General features: G+C 43.3%; 2 protein-coding genes across 17 annotated transcripts in view; one reads left to right on the forward strand and one right to left on the reverse strand.

Annotated features, from left to right (window-relative positions):
• Positions 1-13502, reverse strand: part of PFKFB2 (6-phosphofructo-2-kinase/fructose-2,6-biphosphatase 2) — a 30188-nt gene extending 16686 nt beyond the window's left edge. For 12 of the 14 annotated variants that reach the window (XM_073320450.2, XM_073320444.2, XM_073320449.2 and 9 more), the window contains exons 1-11: positions 13200-13287; positions 12417-12555; positions 9830-9955; positions 8779-8875; positions 7175-7241; positions 6968-7042; positions 6321-6377; positions 5132-5256; positions 4540-4747; positions 1068-1214; positions 1-105 (exon numbers count right to left, since the gene is read on the reverse strand). In XM_073320450.2, coding sequence (XP_073176551.1) covers positions 1-105; positions 1068-1214; positions 4540-4747; positions 5132-5256; positions 6321-6377; positions 6968-7042; positions 7175-7241; positions 8779-8875; positions 9830-9955; positions 12417-12513 — 1104 coding nt within the window. In that variant the 5' untranslated portion in view covers positions 12514-12555; positions 13200-13287. Of the gene's footprint in view, positions 106-1067; positions 1215-4539; positions 4748-5131; positions 5257-6320; positions 6378-6967; positions 7043-7174; positions 7242-8778; positions 8876-9829; positions 9956-12416; positions 12648-13199 lie in introns of all 14 variants that reach the window. The other 2 variants (XM_073320438.2, XM_073320452.2) reach the window with 2 other exon arrangements.
• On the forward strand, positions 12928-19888 carry YOD1 (YOD1 deubiquitinase). Of its 3 annotated transcripts, none has more exons than XR_012155868.2 (3): positions 12928-14197; positions 15498-16279; positions 17215-19888. XR_012155868.2 is itself a non-coding variant. In XM_073320464.2 (2 exons), the coding sequence occupies exons 1-2, from the start codon at positions 13990-13992 to the stop codon at positions 16202-16204; spliced, it is 915 nt and encodes a 304-aa protein (XP_073176565.2). In that variant the 5' UTR covers positions 12928-13989; the 3' UTR covers positions 16205-19888. The 3 variants fall into 3 exon arrangements, 1 of the variants encoding a protein (XP_073176565.2); XR_012155869.2 differs by having other exon boundaries at positions 15498-16275; XM_073320464.2 differs by having other exon boundaries at positions 15498-19888.
• The last annotated feature ends 401 nt before the right edge of the window (positions 19889-20289 follow it).

The following is a 20289-nucleotide window of genomic DNA, read 5'->3' on the forward strand; positions in this document are numbered from 1 at the left end:
CTCTCCTCCAGGATAACGATAAAGATATTTATCTTGATCCCTCAGCACAAACTCATCTGGGTACTGAGTTTCAATTTCTTCATATGTCATCTCTTCACACACTCCCTGGTGGAAGAGGAGTTTGTTACAAGGAAATTCATTTCAATAGATTTACGCAGAGGGGAGTGGGGGGAGGATTGAACACAGAAGATTCTGTGCCTATGTAGCGAGTGTTTTACATTTCGTAAGAGACAGGAGTAATTCTAATGCAGCACTTTACACCCGAGAACCATGGAGCGGGCTTGCAAACATTAATTCCTTAAGTCTCCCACCCCTCCTGAAAGGTAGGCAAGCATTAACATCCTCATTATGCAGATGCAGGCAGGCTAGCTCAGTTGGATGAATATGAGACTCAAACTCTGCACTGGGGACTGAGCCCCTCATTGGAAACGAGTTTCCTGAGGGAGGTTTTTTGACCTGTGTTATGGGGAATAGCAGACCAGGTGATCACAATGGTCCCTTCTGGCTTTGGAATCTATGAATGCAACAGAAATGACCTCAGCAGAGAAGCAAAAGTTCCCTCGCAAATAACTGCAATGTGTTTTCTAGTTTGAATTTTAAACCCAAACCTTTATGTTCTATGGCTGTGGTTTTGGTTTGTTGGTTTTTAAATCTGCAAATAATGAAAACAGGTTTGTATTTCCATGTTATTATCTTTACAGCTTATTTGCATGAAAGAATTACAGTGGGAACCACTGAAAGCCCAACATATGCTCGTTGGGCTGTAGTTGGTTGTTGCAGGTACCTGGGACCTTGAATGTTGAGTTTTCAATGGTATCTGCTGTAAAGAGCACTGGGATACTTAGACAGGTAAAAACCCCATAGACATCTTCAATTTTACACCAAGCAGTCCTATAACTCACAGGAGGTGAGGGGTGCAATATAAATGGATAGTGTTGTGAAGCATAATTAATGCTCAGAAAGTGTTTAGATGGGAGGGGAATGACATTATTTCATGTTCACTATTATTATTTACAACCCCCAAAAGTTCAGTGTATAGCTTTGGACCATTTCCCCACTGTACTCACAGCATCAATCTCATTCAGAATCTTCCACTGCTCATAGGGGACCCCCAAGGACTCGGCTGTCTGGATGGTTCTCTTCAGCTGGCTCGTCCAAACCTTCAAATCCACAATCTCCTGCTCAGCAATGAATTTTTTAAGGGCTTGAGCGAACTAGAGAAATTGAAGCAGGTTGGGAGAAGATAAAAGTAACCATTGTGAATTCACTCTTCATTGTGAAAGAACATGCTAATCTTCTCACCAGACTGGCATTAACTGATGCCATCCAAAGCCAATTTCTGCCACTCTGGGTCTAGAGTGAATATGTTCTCAGTTGTGAGCTGTATAGATGTCAAACATGCCTTAAATACATACTGGCACTAAGTTACCATAGCTCCCTCGCGGGCCCCTTTTAATCCGGAAGCTAAACATGGCAACTAGAATTACAACTAATCGCTGCATACACACTCCCAACTTTAGCTTCCTCTCAGGACTAAATTCAATGAGGATCAATCTGCACATCCAAATGTGCGGGACATCTTGTCTGGGAAACATCAGTTAAGCTAGAGCTGAAATACACACTCCCCAGGAAAGGAAAGCTCCCGTGCTTGTTAAGGAGTCTTCCAGCTATTGTCAGACTCTCACACCAAAGACGCCCATAATTTGCTTGTGGATGAGACTTCCATCTCTCTTGGTCTAGCTAAAGAGAGCAAGACAAGAATAACTGCTTGTTTTCCTGTGCAGAGTACTCTACTGTTTTCTATCAAGAACCAGAGCTGCGTGTAGAAACTGAGTTACACCGGTTCAGAAAGCTTGCTAGGCGACCTATAGAAACATGAAGAACATATATAGGTCAAGCTTCCTGATACCCCAAGAAATTCAAACCAACTGTCTTTATCCCAAATTAGAAACTGTACATTTATCTGCTTTATGAATTAAAGGTACCATCTCTCTACATCTGATTTCCCGGTCTGTCTTTTCAAAATAAATGTTTCTTGTTCCTCAACAAGCCCTGAAAGATGTGAAATAAAAGGTATTGGATACAATCAAAGAATGTATGGGTTAAGTCCACTAAATTTAGAGGAGCTGTAAAGCGATTTTGTTCGCTTTCTTTCTAAATTAATGCTGAATTAAGTGGTACGAACTGTATGGCACGACAAGGAAAAAGAACATTGAAAGATATAGGCAGTGTTGTTGGTCCCAGGATATTTAGACAGACAAGATGGGCGAGGGAATATCTTTTATTGGATCAATTTCTGTTGGAGAGAGAGACAAGCTTTTGAGCTACTGGCCAGGACCTGAAGAAGTCCTGTGTAAGCTCAACTCGTCTCTCTCACCCAGCTTGTCTCACTGAAACATACAAGCAGCTAACCAAGGCAAAACTTTGAAACTGAGCAGAGATTCCAATTCACAGTATAGATAATACAGAAAAAAAAAACAGATATAAAAATCTTTGAAATTAATGAAACATTACATTTTAAGAACTGAAGAAATTTGTTATATACCAGCGCCATCTGCTGGATATCAATGGAAACAATGGAGAATGAGAGCTGAAAGCCATAGGACAAGTGGTCAGTAGAAACCACAGCGTTTCTCGAATGCAGCCACCAGGGGCTTTTCTTATGCCACAACCTCCTGGGCAGTGACTGGAGGGGGACGGGAGGGATGGGGGGGGGGCACCAGCAGGGGTGGGCCTTGCCTCCCTCAGAATCCACAAACGCCAGAGGAGCAGGCAGCCAGTGAGTTCCTCACCTTCTTGGGCGTGGTGAAGCTCGGATTTCAGGCCTCAGCCTGGAGTCGTAGATGGCAGACTCCGGTCGTGGGGCTTCAGGCTCTGACCCTGGACCTCGGCTGCAGGTGCAAGTCCTCAGCTCACCCTCCCCGCCCACATCTAGGGTTGCCAACTTTCTAGTCACACAAAATCGAACACCCTAGCCCCACCCTTACCTGAGGCCCTACCCCTTCCGCAAGCCCCCGCCGCACACTCACTACATTCCCCCTCCCTCAGTGGTTCGCTCTCACCCACCCTCACTCATTTTCACTGGGCTGGGGATGCTGGAGGGGGTGAGAGCTCTAACTGGGGCTGCGGGGCGGGCTAGAAATGAGCGATTCGGAGTGCGGGAGGGGGCTGCGGGTTGAGGCAGGTGGTTGGAGTGTGGGAGGGGGTGAGGGCTCTGGGCTGGGGGACTCTCTTTCTTCACAACTCCTCTGGCATTGACCCTTTTCCCAGGGCTAGCATCCCAGGGCTTATTGTCCCCCGCCCCGGTTTCCTCCTCCCTACTTCTCTGCTTCCAACAAGTGACTGCAAGCTCCCACCTACAAATATAAACTTCCTTTCTTTAGATTCCCTACCCAGCTTCTCCCCCAGCTAGGCTTCATCAGCCATTGGGCCTTATCAGTCCCTGGCTCTCCTCCAGGTGTAGCCTATAAGGTTAACTGGCCTATTTTACCTGTTCAGACATTGTGTGGGGGTGGACAGCCTGTTACACTGCCAAGTAACCAAACTGTGGATTTTAACTAAGTAATGCTATATACATGTTTCTCCTTTGTAAATCCAAGCACACTCACCTCGGAACGTCAAAAAAAAAAAGAAATGTAAGCAATTGCTTTTGATGTTTCAAACTAGTCCCTATCAAACCAAAACGCAAGAAATAGCAAGGACCAAATTCATGAGAGAGAGTGCCCTAAGACAAGTGCATCCTTATTCTTCGACAGAATTACTTGAAGGGTGATAAATCCATTAGAGATACTAAAGAACTGGTAACTGATGACAACAGGTAAATGTAATAAGATTTAGGGTGATTTGTTTTGTTCCTTGGAATAGTTGCTGGATCCCAACAGAAGACTGCATGTGTATTTTGAGTTCAGAAGATTTGTTGTGTCTTCACTTGATCAATCACTGTTGTTTATATACCAATGAGGTTCTAGGTGAATTAATAAACTGCTGATTGGTTAAGAATAACAAAATGTCCTGATCTCAGAAACACTGTCTAAGATAAAAGTAGACTTGAAAAGAACCTAGTATTAAAATTAGTAAACTAGTACTCCTTGGATTCAGTAAAGAGGGGTTATCCTAATTAAACTGCATCCCAACATTGGCAGGAACATCTATCATATTGGCAAACCTAGTTTATTACATTTCAGCTTTACAATCTAACTGGCACCTTGGCAAATCCAAAAAATGTTCACCCATTCTTGTTTGCGCAGTAAAGAATGAGTCCCTTGCAGAATGAACACCCCTCATCGGCAGGAAGCATTGCTTCAAGGGAGCAGGGAGAGTGACTGCTCAAGGTGCATGGGGGGACTTCAACCCCAGGCCGAAGAGAAATCGCACACCCTTGACAGTCAGATTCAGGCCAATTTCTCTGCCGGCATAAATGAGCAAAACTCTGTTGAACTGAGCCCATTTACACCAGCAGTCAATCTGACCCAAATCCAGGTTCCTATTATACTGACACACTTTAAAAGGATCTCAATCCTGACACTGCCAAGAACATACCTGCTTCCCATGTGGTGACAGGCCAGAATCCCCACCGATCTTGCCAACAAGGTTAAATTCGCTCTCACCATGTCGGCAAAGGTAGATGGTGCGCGGCTGGACGTGAATGTTCATTAGGTAATAGACGATTTTACTCTGGATGTAATCCCGGACACGGTTTACCAGGAACCGCTGTCCCACATTGATCACTTTAATGAAGGAAAGGTCTCTACGGTCAACACAAAACAAGCACACTCGTCAGCATCTTTAAAGCAAAATGTATGTGCGTGTATTCTTGTAATACTGATAGTGCTGCTACCACTTGGCACTGAGGTGCCTTAGAAAACTCTTAGAGAGAGAGAACAGACTATTACAATGTAGCGTAGTTTTCTGTTTTATACACTAGCGAGAAATCCTTGTGACTCATGTTGGACATAATCCTGCACGACTCACACAAGAAAATCTCCCACACTACAAAGTCAATGAGAGTTTCGCCAGCATAGGGACTGCAGCATGTTAGGTTAGGAAACAAAACTGGCAAAAGAAAGCAGCCCACGTGTCTGTTTCCACAGCATATCCAGTAAGAAACATGCTGCTAAATCTCGCCTCTTACTTGTCATAATTATCTGGATCAAGGGGCTGATATGTGACTTTATAGCACTCTATCCTCTTCAGGAAATCATCCATCACATTCTCTCTATTTCTCTCTGGGTAGTCAGGGCTGGAGACCTTCACTTCCTGAATGAGAGAGAGAGATTTTATAAAAGTTAAGCAAACTTTGTATAAATCAGAATAAGTAAGATTATTCTTCAATTTTCAAACAAACACTGTTTACATTTCCCCTTCCCATCTGCCCTGTGAAGAATCTGCTCCAGGAAAGGAAAAAGAACAATTCCAAATGTCACAGGGTAGCATTTGGCCTGGAGACAGAGACAGATGGCTTGACTTTTGCCTTTCCACACAAACCACTTACTCCATATTGTCCCATGAAAATAAAATCAAGCTTTGAGATAAAATGCTTCATGGCTATAGTTTGGTTTCCAAGTTCCCACAAAAATAACCCATCTGTCTTGGTTGCCATGCATCTGCAAATATTAACCACTTATTTCAGAACTGAAATATAAGAACAAGGCTATCAGAACTGCATATAGTATTGCAAAGGGCACCCCACCCGCAACCGCAAAGGGCACCGCGGTTTATACAGGGGTAGGACAGCACCAGAATAAGAACGGCAGAGTTACACTTATTAGAAGCAGTTCAGTTTTGATCTCTTTCTGCCTGTTGAGATAAAGCCCAGTTTTTCTGATCCTGGCATAAACTGCACTAAAGTAAGGTAAGAGAATATTGGGTGAGTTTAACATCAGATGCCCTTCGTGACTGCAGAAAGGAAAATCAGAATGAAAGTTAGACCTCAGTCTTTGAGCCAGACTCTGATCTCTCTTAAAACAGCATAAATCTAGAATGACTCATTTTACTCCAACTGGGTTGTTCTGAATTTACACTGGTGTAACCTAGATTAATACCTAGCCCAAACAGACACCTCAGTGTAGAATACTCAGTACGACTTCACAGAATCACCTGCCCACAGGCAGGTACAACAGAATGAGGGAGAGTAAAAGCCTTTAAATCCAGAATCCCCTGAGTTCTGTGGATTAGATTTAACTTTACTGCAAGGCTCTCTAATAATAATGAATCTCGGCTGTTACTGTGAGCCACTGTAATAGTCTGTGACCTTCCCTGACAAACACAAGTCTTCTACAGAAGGATGCTACAGACTGAGCCTATGAACATTTAGCACCCACCAGGATATTGGCAGCAATGACTTCTGGATCATCACAGACAGACTCCACAAAAAACACCTAGAGAGGAGGCAATGAAGCATGTTTAGTAGAATTAAGAGTTTCTAGAGTAATGTAAATAGGCCATATTAATTTCCAGTATAGCCACAAATGAAGTCAGCAGAGCTACCCAAGGGACAGATTTAGCCAGATATGCTTTGTGAGAAACTAACCTTGCCCCTCACAGTGGGTTCCTGTTATTTGTCTATTTAGGAATGTGTGCCACACTCAACCTCACGATCTCTGGGCTCCAGAGCGATAAGGGCTGATGAGGGCTGAATATTTTGTTTGGGATATCCCAACAGCCAATTCACTAAAACAGGTACTTCCCAAATCAGACATACACATAGAAGGGTGCTGATTCTCCCCTACCTTGCACCTTAAATATTCATTGGCACCGAAGCAGAGTGGATGAAAAACAACACCAGAACAGCGTTTCAAACCAGCTTTGCAGAGGTGGAAATGAAAACACAAGCCATGAAACTACAGCGGCACTGTACAAAGATAAGGGACCAAATCTGCCATCTGATGCACTGATGCTAATTTCAATGGGATACACCCAAGGGAGGCATTCAGTCCTACAGTTCTTATTCCAGATCAATCAAAGTCACCTTATAAGCATTCTCTTTAGCAAAATTTAAGATCAAGTCCCTCCTCTCTCGAGTCGTGTTGGTCGCATCGAACACCTAACAGAAAAAAAAAATCCCAACAACATTAGCTACAATTTTTAAAGCTGCCAGAAGGGTTTGGATGAAAATCTCAGGCACTGATTTAATACTCTTTTGATTTAAACTCGGTATAATCAAGTGTTATCTTACAGCTATCTGCCCGCACTCCTCCGTGACATAAGCTTTCACATCTTCCAGAGCCACCAAGGCACACTGTCTGTAAGGAGAGAAATTGGCATCATTGCAGACACTGCAAAGTGTTCAGATTCCAAGCCTCATGAACCACGGCTCCAAAGCTCACAGTGGGATAAGTTACAGAGCCAACCCTGTTTAAATCCCTTTTCCACCTCCATGTCTCCGCTGAGCTCAGGAGTCTGTTGCCGTCTCTCTTTAAAAGGAACAAATGAGTCCCTGTGGAGTCCTACTCTTTGGGGACAGGTGCACTGCCCACCAGGAAAGATAGATTCTGGGAGCCAAAGCTGCATCTAGGTCTCCCAACTGGTCACTAAATGGGACAATAAGGACTTTTTAATCCATCTGCTTTTTACTTGTATTACATGCCTCTCTTATCATCTGAATTTTGTCCCATTCTGCTTCCCTGGAAGTAAATGACAAAATTCCCACTTACTTCAATGGGAGCAGGTTTAGACCCTTTATTAGATTTATCGTTTTAGCATCATTTGATATCTCTCCCCAGGACGTCTCCTGTCGGTAAACAACCACTACTGTACGCCTGGGGGGAAATCCTGCCCTCCACCCCATGAAAGTCAATGTGAGTTTTGCCATGGACTTCACCAGAGCAAGGATTTCACCCTTGGCATTCATCTATAAGGATAAACTTTCCTTAAAAGAACATAGCTATGATCCAGTCAGAGCACAGCAGCTTGTAAACATGCCCATACAAGGACCAAAGGACACTTTTTTGGAGGGATAGTTATACCTCTGCCAACTTGCTAAAGAGGATCTGAAGACCCTTTCATGAGCAGGAGGCCTCATGCCCACCCTGAAGACCCACCTTCTAGGGCAGCTGTTTTAATGGCATACACTGAATAACCAACAAAGCACACAGAGTGTTGTCGTCCTGCCCCCGCCCTGATGTGCTTGGAAATTTCCCCCTGCACTGTCTGCAAAATTAAATTACCGGATAGGGTTAATTTACTTTTCTCCCTATATAATTCCAGGAATCCATTTAAAGATGTTCTTGGAATTTATAGTACCCCTAAACCTGTATAGTGACAGCTGTATTGACAACTGGACAAGAGTCAACTGCCTTTGTTTTCCTCCTTCTCAAAGTGCCAGCAACCAGGAGAATGGAGGTGGGAATATGAGGATTTAATGAAAAAAAATTTTTTTTTGAAAGCACTAGTTTACACAAAATTAAATTCTATCATATGCTCCCAAAGCAGTTTTTAAAACTTGTAAAATAATCTGGAATTTCCTCAGGTAGAGCAAAGTATTAATCCACTCCACAAAACATTCACTGCAGGCCCAAATCTGCTATCTTTATTCACACAGTGTAATCCTTTACTCTGTGAGTAGTCTCCATTGAAATCAATGGGAGTACTGATGCAATAAAGTCCTTCTCATCCTAAGCAATGGTGGCAGAATTTAGCCCCATATTTGTCTATTGATATTAAATGTTACTTCCTACAATCAGAGGTATAGTCTGAAACCAGCTGCACAGACTTTAGAATGAGATATGAACTTTTCCCTCTACTATTCATGTTGGGTTGCACCCTCTGACACAGACTTACTTCCGAATCTTCATGGCTTCTTTGTTATCATGCCTGAAAAAATCATAGGACTTGTATGACTGCACTGCTTCACGACGATACGCTCCTAGATTAAACACTTCACAAAAACAAAAAGACATGTGATTTGCAGCATTTCACAAATACATGTTACCTGGCTGTAAGCCAAGAGGAGAATCACATCCTTATCTTGATTAATACAGCAATTTATGAGCTATTCCTCCAGCTAAAATCTTCCAGCAATTTTACTTCAAATTAACTTTTGCAAACACCATGAAAATTCCTTATGATTGAAATCTGAAATGCTTAAACTGCACCATAGAATTTCAGAATCTCTGATTTTCTTTGTGTACTTTTTCCCAGATCTCCTCAAATTAATCCACATTTGTGATAACTATCTTCCTAGTTATCAGTGTATTCATGTGCAATCCCTATTCCTATTAAGCAGGATTACATGCACTCACTGAAAGGAAAAGAGACCCAAGTCAAGTAGAAGGGGCTTTATAATATCTCATGCACTTTGTTAAAGAAGAATTTAGTTCACACAAAAGATACCAAATTGGCAGCCCTGGAAACCAAACGCCTCTGAGTGAAATTCACCCCCGTGCAGAGGGCCAGCACAAGGGTCCATAAAGCACAAAAGACCTACTTTGAGGACTTAAGTAATGCACAGGTTTTGTGCTGGCCCTCAGCACAGGGATGATGTTCCCTCTCTGAGCACAGAATAGATACAGCTTGAGTAACACTAGTGAAAGCTCCCCTGACATACTGACCCTTGCCAATCTGCCTGGAGAAACCACCTCTAAGGGGTCAAGTGGAATTCAGTTGCTATGGATAATTGAATCTTTAGGCTCTTTGTTAGCACTACCAATAAGGTTTTATGCTGTAGACTCTTGTTCACCTGGGAAAACACTGAAGCTATCATAAAGTAGCTATCAAGTTCTGACAACTCTCAGTGACTGTAAACCTGGGCTGGATTAAAACAAATGTCTCATTGCCAGCTCCGTGACCCATCCATCACTTTCGGCTACCATGTACAAAAATCCATACTGACCTTTCGTAGGCACGCCAATCCAGTTGAGGTAGCGTGTTAATTTCTTGGACATATAAGTCTTGCCCCGGGCAGGAAGGCCAATCATTACAATCAAAGTAGGGGAGTTGGTCATATAAGAAGCCCATGCTGCAAAGAAGAGGAGGTGAAATCATTAAATTAATTAAAACAGCTTAGAACAAAAACCAAGTCTGAAGCCAAATTCACCTCTGGCGTAACTCACTGCCTCTGCTCATCTACCAGCCACACAAAAGGTTACTTACTATATGAAACACACAGTGGATTCATTATCATGCCCTTCCATCCAATTAAATGTTAATAGCAATCACTGGACCACAGCATGGCTGTCTCAGGTGTCAGCTAATGAAGTAGGTTAATGACTGATCAGCCACCGGGAAAAGGGAAAGTAACGTGTGACTGAAGTGTCAGCCAAAATACGTCAGTCAGAGTTAAAAATATTTAACTATTAAGCAGTAACTGTCAAGGACATAGGAAAAATTCTTTAATGAAAGAGATCATATTTCTCTACTGATAGCAGACAGGAAGCTAATTTCCTTCCCTAACATACTCAACAAATGATCTGAGAAACTAAATTAGTAACGTTTAGCCTGTTGCTGAGAAGCAGGATTTTTTGACTATTTGTTTTTGCATAAAAGCTTTTTAAAACAAGTCATGTAATTTCCCAAAAGCAACAGATTAATTAATTAATCCACTAATTAAGTAAAACTTTCAATTTATAGAACTACATGAAAGACACTGATTATAGACAGGGATATGGTAGCATGTGTTGCCATAATTAAACTGGTCAGAGCAAGTGAATATAAACTGAATGGACAAGATAGGATTTCAAGTCTTTTCCATAACTAAATGGCCTGATGAGATGGTTTTGCCACACAAGATAAAATGCAAATCTAACTGCAATACTGACTGAGCTTTGCCAGCTTGTAAATTTAGTCAGTTTCAAAGACTCTGTTAAAGGTGTATCTGTGCACGACACTTGACCCCAAGCCCCCATGCCAATTTTTGTAGTTTTATAGCCATATTTGTCTATTATTAGTACAGTTATTCTTTCACTTGTTGCTGTGCACAAAACAACAGGGAAACTGACTTTGGGGAAGCCATCTGTACCAAGTGCTTTTCAAATGCACAAAATAAGCAAATGGGAAAAAAATAAATATTTCCCCAGTCTCTTTTAGTCATAGTCATTTTAAGGATTACTTGCAACAATTATAGGTAACACATTGTCAAACACAAGCACAACCTTTAAATTGATGATGTTCCTTTAAATAGCTTTAAAAAGAATCTGGAGGAAGAGGTAAACATTTAAATTCCCAGAGTGACCTAGACTGGGAGGTTTGAAACATCAGTAAACTCACTGTGTTATGGGACCCAAAATGGTTGGATATATAAGCAGGAAATAACAAAATGGGTGTAATCTGTATAAGTGCAACTTGTACATGTGGAGAAAAAGTAATCCCTAATAAAGATATTCAATGGGAGTGAAAATCAGTGGGGGAGAGATACTTGGAAAGCAGTAAAAATCAAAACAGATCTCTGGTGATTATGCAGCCCTAAATCATAGTATTGTGTGTGTGCGTGTCCTTCCTACTGAGCAAATACCTTTGGGATTCTTTGCTGAAATCTGTTCCTGGCCTATGACAACAAAAGACTGGAAGGGCTAGGTTAAAAGAGTTAAATGGAGATTGGTAGACACTAGGTTTGGCATCAGCTCAACATATCACAGATGTAACATGCCCAGATCACTGCCTGATGAAGCACATTAGATGGAAATATGGAACGTTTCATGGTGGGCTATTTTAAACCACCGTGCAGTACAGTTGTGCTACTTGTTGCCTAGTACATGTGGGCAGCTTTCAGGAACAGAGATTACATTAGAACTCCAATCTACATTAAAACAGATTTCCTTTTTAAACAGCTGAATTTCAAGTGAATAACGTTTTGCAAGGTAAACATTTGTCCAAAAGAGCAAAACATGTAACAAACATAACTGGATAGAAGTGATACAAACAAGAATTGTAAACAGTTATAAGCCCGTGAAGTACTACTTTAGGAGCCGACATGGAATTATTTCTGGGGATCTCGGTTCCAAGTGGACATCATAAAAACACGTTACGGTTGAGCAGCCCTCCAAATCAGAGCTGAAGCCCTTTGAGGAGGTTGCATGGGGGAAGCCAGCACTGCCACTGTTGTAATGAGGGTTGCATGGGGGATGCAATTCAGCTATGGAGTCAGAAAAAGTAAAATCATTCAAGACGTTTATGTTAAAGACTTAAAAACAAAAGTGATGCATGTTAGGAGGATTTTAAAAACAAAACAAAACAAAAAAAAGCTCCTGCACTCACATGCAGCTCATTTCAGGATTCTGGATAGGCCTAAATTCATTCCTGGCGTAATGCCACCGAAGTCTATAGAGCTGCACTAAGGATGAAATTGTATTTGTCTTTACTACTGCACTGAGCTAGAAGCAATAAAACAGAACTGACTAACTACCTCTTTTTATAAAAGAGGTAAAAGAAATTAATTACTAGATGCAAGATCTACTTTCCTCAAGACTGTCACAAATACTCACAGCACTTTTTTTCTGAGACTCGCATATTTGAAGTTTTGTTTTCCTGGCTGCTGCTGCTGTTGTTCTGCTCTGGAACTAATGCTCTATGTCCTGACATTGCTGCTAATCACACACTGGGTCAGTGTCGGACCTTCAGGCTCTTGGAAAAAAAAGAAGAACCAAGAAACAAATCCTTATGAAATCCGGTAGGCAGGATACAAGAAGACGCATAGCAGCTTATCTGGGCCGTTCCTGGTGGGAGGGAAAGGAAGCCATAGAACAGTCTCAGCGCACTCGTCCAAGGTCAACAGCGGCTCGTAACATATATAGTTGATACAAGATAACGCAAAGCACAGAAAAATGAAGCAGAGGAGGAAAAAAACACACCCCTCGGCTGGGACATTAATGCATCATCGCAGCCCGGGAACAGAAGGGGAGGAACTAGGGAGCGCACCTACTTTTGCCCCTTGCGCGTCAGTCATTACAAATATAAAGGAACAGCCTTCCCCCAACCTCCCAAAGTCATTATGCAGCTGCCTAGGCACTGCGTTAGGGGGCCAGTCCCCGAGATGCCCCGGCTGGGAAATAATCCCCGCTGGCTTGACCGCATCCTCTGAACAGGGGGCAGGTCTCCTAGCCAGGCACTCGCAAGCCCCGCTCCAGGATTTCTGCCCTTCACCGGGTGCCGCCCTGCAGCAGAGCCCCCCAGACACACCCGCTTGCAGCGCGGGGGAAACTGAGGCGCAACCCGCCCCGCGCCTTCTTCAGCCCGAGCCCGGGACCGGGTTCCGCGCTGAGACTTACCGGGAAGGGGCGGGAAGCCAGCCGGCGGCGGCACCTGCCAAGCGCGGCGAGCCTCCAGGACCGGCCAGGAGCCTCCCGCAGCCGCAGGGGCCGGGGCGCAGCGGGCGGCTCGCGCCACCCCGCACTGCAGCAGGAGCCCGCGCGCCGCCCCGCGCGCCGCCCAGGTGACTCCGCCAGCCGGCGGACCGGGACCCAGAGGCACACGGCATGCTAATGAGGCGCCCACGTCACCACGACGCCGCGCGGCAGCCCTGCTGGGCAAGGACGCGCAGGGGGGAGACCCGCGGCACCAAGGGCGCGAGGAGGGGAGGGCAAATGAGCACGAACAGTTGGACTGGGCCTAGACCTGCAAACGGCCCAGCGGCAGAGGGTGCAAATGAGATGCAGACGGGCCCGCAGACACACAGCATGGAAAGGAGCTCAGCCCGCTCCCGCGTTTTGCGGTGAAGGGCGACGGAAGACAAGAGCGGGTACTTCTGGTATGCAAATCAGATGCAAACGAGGCGAGGCCGGAGCCCACCCGCTGCTCGTCCACCTTGACCGCTGGGAGGCAGAGCGCGGTCACGTGTCCCCCTCGCCCGTGAGGTTCCTCGTGGGCGTGTGACGGCAGAAAGGGCGTCTCGAGCGTTCCGCCCCAAGCTGCGGATTGGCTGCGCCGCGGGCGCGCCGGGCGCCGGGCGCGCAGCCAATAGCGAGCCAGGGCGGAAGCGTCGCGAGACGTGGCGGGGCAGCCGCCCCGGCCATTTTGTTCGGGCCGCAGAGCCGGGAGGCCGCGGCCTGGAGGAGGAGGATGCTGCGGCTGCGCTGCAAAGCCCGGAGCGGCTCCCACCCGCTGCCCGGCCTCACGGCGCATTCCCGCCTCCGGGAGCTGCAGGCCGCCCTGGCCGCCCTCACCGGGGTGCCCGCCCCGGCCCAGCGCCTCCTGCTCGGCTTCCCCCCGCGGAGCCTGGACCTGAGCGACGGGGAGCGGCGGCTGGGGGAGCTCGGCATCCACTCAGGTGAGGGGCGTGGGGACTGCCGCTTCCCTGGCGGGCGGGGCCGGGGGGCTGCCGCTGCCCGGGCTCAGGTGACAGGCCTGAGCCTGGGGGGCTCCTGGGCGCCCCCATCGTGGGCGGGGCAGCTCGCCGGCGGGGGGGGGCCAGGCTGCGGGGCGGGGCCAGGCTGCGGGGCAGCGCCTCCTCTCCTCTCTCCTCCCTCGGGCGCGGGGTGGGTGGTGGGAGTGGTCCCTAAAGGCCGAAGCCAGCTTTCGCGGGGGTGAGTCCCAAAGTGCAGGGAGGGTGCTGTGTGCCCCGCCGGGCACAGCTGGTCTGAGGAGGGGGTCCTTGGCCTGTGTCTGCTCTTTCTGCCTCTTGAGCCCTCGAGGACAAGATGGGTGGAGGGGAGAGGATTGCGCATAGAAGTATGTGGTTTTTGGCACTTGAATTCTAGAATGGAGGTTGTCGAGACTGTAGGGCTAAAAGTATGTTCAGGTTGCCCCTCTGATCATGCTCATGACTCCCTGAAATTGCTGTGGCTTAGTATGCATTTCCTTTGCGTGGCTTATTTCATTTCCTCTGCAAATATTAAAACTTTGAGCCTGCTTCAACACAGTGTAAAGAACATATAGCAAAAGCCGTGGGCCTCTCTGGTGTAAAAGGCAATAGATGTTTAAAGACAACATTAATTTTCTACAGCATACAGTGGTGTTCCACAGCTGAAGACAGGAAGAGCAAAAGAATGCCATACCTAACTGAAACTGCATTTCAGCAGATTATAATTACCTTACCTGAAACTTGGTTGAGACATTGGGGCTACCACCCTTTAATAAAAAATTGATTGCAAAATAGTGCTGTCAGTGACTGTTGAACCTGTTTATCAGCATCTGTAAATGTAAACATCTTCTATTTCACTGTCTCTAAAGTAGGTTTTCAAGAGACCCTAAAATGAAAGGGATTGAGTATCACTCATCTTCCAGATTTAGATGGTAAACTTGAAAACATTAACCTCTGTGCTAATTTGGAGACTCCAGTACAAACCCTGTGTCTTTATCTGAACCAGCAATATACAGTGATATCCCAAACCTACCATTATCTTGTGCATCATGCTGTGGCTTCTTATGTAATTTATTTAATCTGTAATGCTTTCTATTATGGTGATCTGATTCCCTCAGAGAACTGAGGCATGATATACTGGAGACTTTAAATGATTTGCTTCTCTGTATTTGCAGTTTTTCCTTTCTATTTGTAGTGCACTTTGGTGAATCAACGCTGCATTTCATCTTCCTAGTCCTCACAATTCTTGATTCTTTATTTTTGACAGGTGATACTCTAATAGTTGAAGAGGACATGACCAAACCCAAGACTGAGTCACCTGTAGTTGCAAAAAGGAGTGTCTCTACTTTGGTCAGGGAAGCACTGCCTGTACTTGCAAGGAGGGTTGTTCCAGCAGATAACTCCTGTCTCTTCACAAGCATATTCTATGTGGTAGAGGGAGGCATTTATGATCCAGCATGTGCTCCGGAGATGCGCAGTCTTATAGCCCAGATAGTGGCAAGTGATCCAGAGTCCTATTGTGAGGCAGTACTAGGGAAAACCAATGAAGAGTATTGTGAGTGGATCAGAAGAGAAGATACGTGGGGAGGAGCCATCGAAGTATCCATTCTGTCTAAGTTTTATCAGTGTGAAATCTGTGTAGTTGATACACAGACAGTCAGAATTGACCGTTTTGGGGAAGATGCTGGCTATGCTAGGCGGGTCCTTCTGATTTATGATGGGATTCATTATGATCCACTTGAACGTAAAATCCCTGACTCAGACATCCCTCCCCTGACCATTTTCTCAACAAATGATGATGTTGTTCTTGCACAAGCATTGGAATTAGCAGATGAAGCCAGACGAAAGAGGCAGTTTACGGATGTAAATCGCTTTACACTAAGATGCATGGTGTGCCAGAAGGGTCTAACTGGACAAGTGGAAGCCAGAGAACATGCCAAGGAGACTGGGCATGCGAACTTTGGAGAAGTGTGACATCTACATGAGGATGGTTACATCTACTACCTCACTGCTCCAGAATAAGATTCTGGGTTTTCAGATAAGCTGTATGTAAGCATAAAAAACTCCCTCCACAAAGCTTGAAAAGCCCTCTTAACTTAATGATTGAGACGCACAGGTTTGTTATGGTTAGTGTGCAGGTTTACAGATAGTGTCACTACTGCATACCTCTCTTCCCAACTAGTTTGAAATAGGTAACTTGCATGCTGATTTTTAAAGTAACTGGCAGCTGTTTGTTGTATGTTAGCAGCTAAAAGTCCTGATTCCTGAAGAACCTTATTTTCTGATGGAGAAGCTGCTGTGTGACATGGCTGGACATACACACAATACTGTACCTAGAGTTAAATAGACTTAGAATAACACAGTTGAAATCTAAACTCTGAATTATTGGGTTTAGTTATCTTTCAATACTTCTAAACTGGTCTTACAGTTTAGCATATTCATGAGCCTATCAGCATTTTGTATGATGAGTTGCATAGTAACTCTTATACATTCAGGCGATTTTTGCAGCAGAGATGCCTACAGTGCATACTTCATATAGAAAAGGTAACACCAAAGTTGCCCTGCTGCTTTAGGTCAGAATGAACAAAAGTAGAATGTACAGTCTGATAGTGGCTGTACTGAAAGCTTTTTTTAAAATTAATGAGTAGAGTTAAATACCCAATAAACTTAATATTTTTCCATAGATATTACTTGAAATGTAGTTTAGTTGCTTGAAAATTAACTGTCAACCCCTCTGTTTACACTGCATCCGGATGTTGGCATGTTTCTTGAAATACTTGGATCCTCAGTAACAATATGATCTCAATTCCAGCAAGAAGGAATTACAGTAGTTCAGATTCAAATTACAGATCGTATTGGTTAAACATTAAAATCTAGTTTTGCTAAAATGTGGCTGATCTTGTGCCCACGGAAAGTGTTAAGCTGTACCAGGCTCCAAATATTGTGTTAGCACTTTTTAATCTTTGGTTCTCATTTTTTTACAGGTCAAAGGCTTATTCTTTTTTCAGAAGGTCAGAGCATTTATCCAAAAGGGAAAAACTTGAAGTTTCTTCGTTTGCATTCTGCCAATGCCTGTTAGCTTGCTTGATTTCTCTCCAGTGATTAAGTAGCAAGACCTCTATTCTAATAAGGAATGGAGTAGTTTTTCATAACAAAATAAGCTAGGTAAAATGCTTTACTTCTGAAATGACAAAAGCAGGGATGTCAAAACTGGTACAATAAAGAAATCTCACCTTATGGGGGATTGTGAGGCTTAATGTAGCGTGCTTTGAGATCTAAATTAAAGATGCAGTAGATGTGCATATTACTGAAATTATTTTTTAGAATGCCTCAATGTGTATGTTAAGGCATTTAAACTCTTTTAGCCATGTTTTCTTACTTTGTTTGGGTCTGAAATACCTGCTGAATGTTTGTGCAAATGGGGAACAAAGATACAGATCTTCATAATAAAGTAGTAGTGTCTCAGGTTCGGGAATGGAAACTTCTAGTTATTCAAAGACAAACACCAGTTACTAAGGCTATCCTAGCTAAAACCCTGATTCAGGAAAGCCCCCTTAAGCACCTGCTTAAGTAATTTTCTGAATTGGAGCCCTCATGCATATCTAAGCGTAGGGATTATTCTGTGGACCCTCAGTGGAACTAGGAATGTGCTCATAGTTGCATGTGTATAGGTGTCTTGCTGGATTAAGGCCTAAACAAAGTAGTATATAAATAGTATAATTACCAAGAGTATAACGGACCAGAATTTTTACTTGGTATTAATTACATTGCACTCATGAGTTTGTTACAGAAATCAAGTTAGCTGCCAGTGTTAAGCCCACTTTGCTTTTAGTCTTGTTTTAAACTGTTTTTAATGCTTGACTGGAAGCAGATGCTTAAAGCTAATGTAATGAGACAGTAGTTCAACAGAACATGAAAGATACTGGATTATAAATACTTGAGATGGAATTTGGGTTAGTAACTACATCAAGGGACTGTCACTCCTACATTATATTCCCAACTGTGTCAGTGAATGGGTGACACACCCTGGACAAATTGCTACACCTCAGTCTGTATATTCATCTATAAAATGGGTATAATACCTCTGTGAGGTAGATATTGAGGCTAATGGATTGATGATTGTAAAGTGCTTGGATGAAAGATGCTATGTAAGTGCAAAGTACTGTTGTGTGCCATGTCAGTAAACTGGTTTTTGGCTTTTGCAAAATCCTTTAGTTTTGTGCTCTGGAATCTGCAATATAAGACTTCATAAATCTTTGCATACGTTGTAACAGAGTCCAAACTTTTATCTGCAATGGATCTCGGAAGTGGATAGCATGGTCACAAGTGTTTGCCCTGCTCTAATACTTAAAAAAAAAAAAAAAAAAAAAAAGTCTGCTTTATTTAATTGAATCTCTGCTATATTGTTTAATGCAAGTGTCATTCTCATTGCTTGAATGTGTTTTTAGTTACTTAGAAAATCAGATGGATTTCAGTCTGAAATCGCCACTGAACTGCTGTAATACACTAAAAATATCTGAACAAGTAACAATTAACTTAGAAAAATTAAGATGTTGAATTTTAACAAAGAGCAGAGTCATTTACAGAATCTAAATTGAGAGCTGGAAAGTGGTCAGTTACCTTCTTCCCAAGCAGAAAATCTAAATTTTCGGGGGGGGGGGTGAACTAAAATATATTATTTGAAAAAGCAACTTCACTTGTTTTCTCTTACGGTAAGATCTTATAAATTTGTGCTAGCTTCATTATAGCTGATTCTACTAGCATCTGTGTGCCCTTTTTACAGTAGAGACATAGAAATATGAGTGATTTCCTTATCTCAGGGGAATCAACCTGTGACTTTTTCAACACCTCTCTTAATTGAGTTGTACTGAAGCATTACTACTTTTAGCTCCAAGATAATAATTGTGGACACTTTATAAACTTAGTTGTTCAAGACAGCATGGAACTGAAGCTCAGGTAATGCATTTGGTGGTGAAGCTTGTCACCTGTCCATAATGACCCCAAAATACCATCAGATGTGGACTGATGTCCTTACAACTTCCCCAAAATATTATTAGCACTAATTTCCATGTGTTTCAATGGAATTGAACTAATTTCAATGTTTCAGCTGAGACTAGGGATTGAATGGGCCATGGAGACTGAACTTCCTACCCCAGAGGAAGATTCCTTTGTCAAGGTTGAACATTAGTATCCTTTTGAAGCTGGCCTGTGCGGGACTACTTCTCTGATTAAATTATAGAACTTCAGCTTCCAAGTTGCCAGTCTGGCCCTTTTCACCAGCACTCAATTCTTTTTCCTGAAGAAGGGAGGAAAGAAGCTTAACCTACTCTAATCATGTGGCCTTTCACAAACATTTTATATTGCATGAAGAAATGCACATCTCATGATTTTCACAGCACTTTAAAAGCTTGTCAAAGTTTACATGTTTAGCAGTGTTTTGCAGGGACCTAGCCTGAAGTAGGTGTGGTGTTGCAGTAAAATAACGGACAGTGAACAATTTCTAAAAATCTTGATACTAAAAGCATACCTATGTATTCCAGTGACATAACATCCTGTTTTATCATTAGCACAGGTTATTTTTAAGTATATTTCTTTCAATGTGCCCCATATCGCAAAACTCATTATTGCACCAATAAAAATGTGATTTATGCATGCGTATTTTTGATGTAGTGTTCATTTGTGGCTCAGGTCTTGGGGTTTAGTTATAGTGGTGGAAAAACCTGAATAAGTGAATGGAGCATGAATTAGTCTTCACAAGCCACTAACACACACCTGGCCCCTTACAGTTAGCTAGTTCCAAAGGCAAATAAGTGCTTGTAATATATATTTTCTGTAGAATTCATGGACAAGTAGAGTTTTGAGACAGTCAAAACACTATCGCGTTCTTGTAAGATCCATTGAAGTGTGACATTCAACAATGTAAAATTGTTTTTCAGTGTATGAAAAATAAATCACTTCTAAATGGAAGTGCATTTAATATAGTCTCAGCCAGGGGTTTGGTAGAGCAATTAGATTAACTTTTGAAACTTGGACTCTATAAATACTGCATGATATCTTTT

Source organism: Lepidochelys kempii, chromosome 21, assembly GCF_965140285.1.
Source record: "Lepidochelys kempii isolate rLepKem1 chromosome 21, rLepKem1.hap1, whole genome shotgun sequence".
In the NCBI taxonomy this organism is placed as follows: Eukaryota; Metazoa; Chordata; order Testudines; family Cheloniidae; genus Lepidochelys; species Lepidochelys kempii.

Bases quoted from the DNA above. Each gene is read 5' to 3' on its own strand.
- YOD1 (XM_073320464.2), top strand. From the start codon at position 13,990: ATGCTGCGGCTGCGCTGCAAAGCCCGGAGCGGCTCCCACCCGCTGCCC. The intron at 14,198-15,497 runs GTGAGGGGCGTG...TATTTTTGACAG, and splicing joins GGAGCTCGGCATCCACTCAG to GTGATACTCTAATAGTTGAA.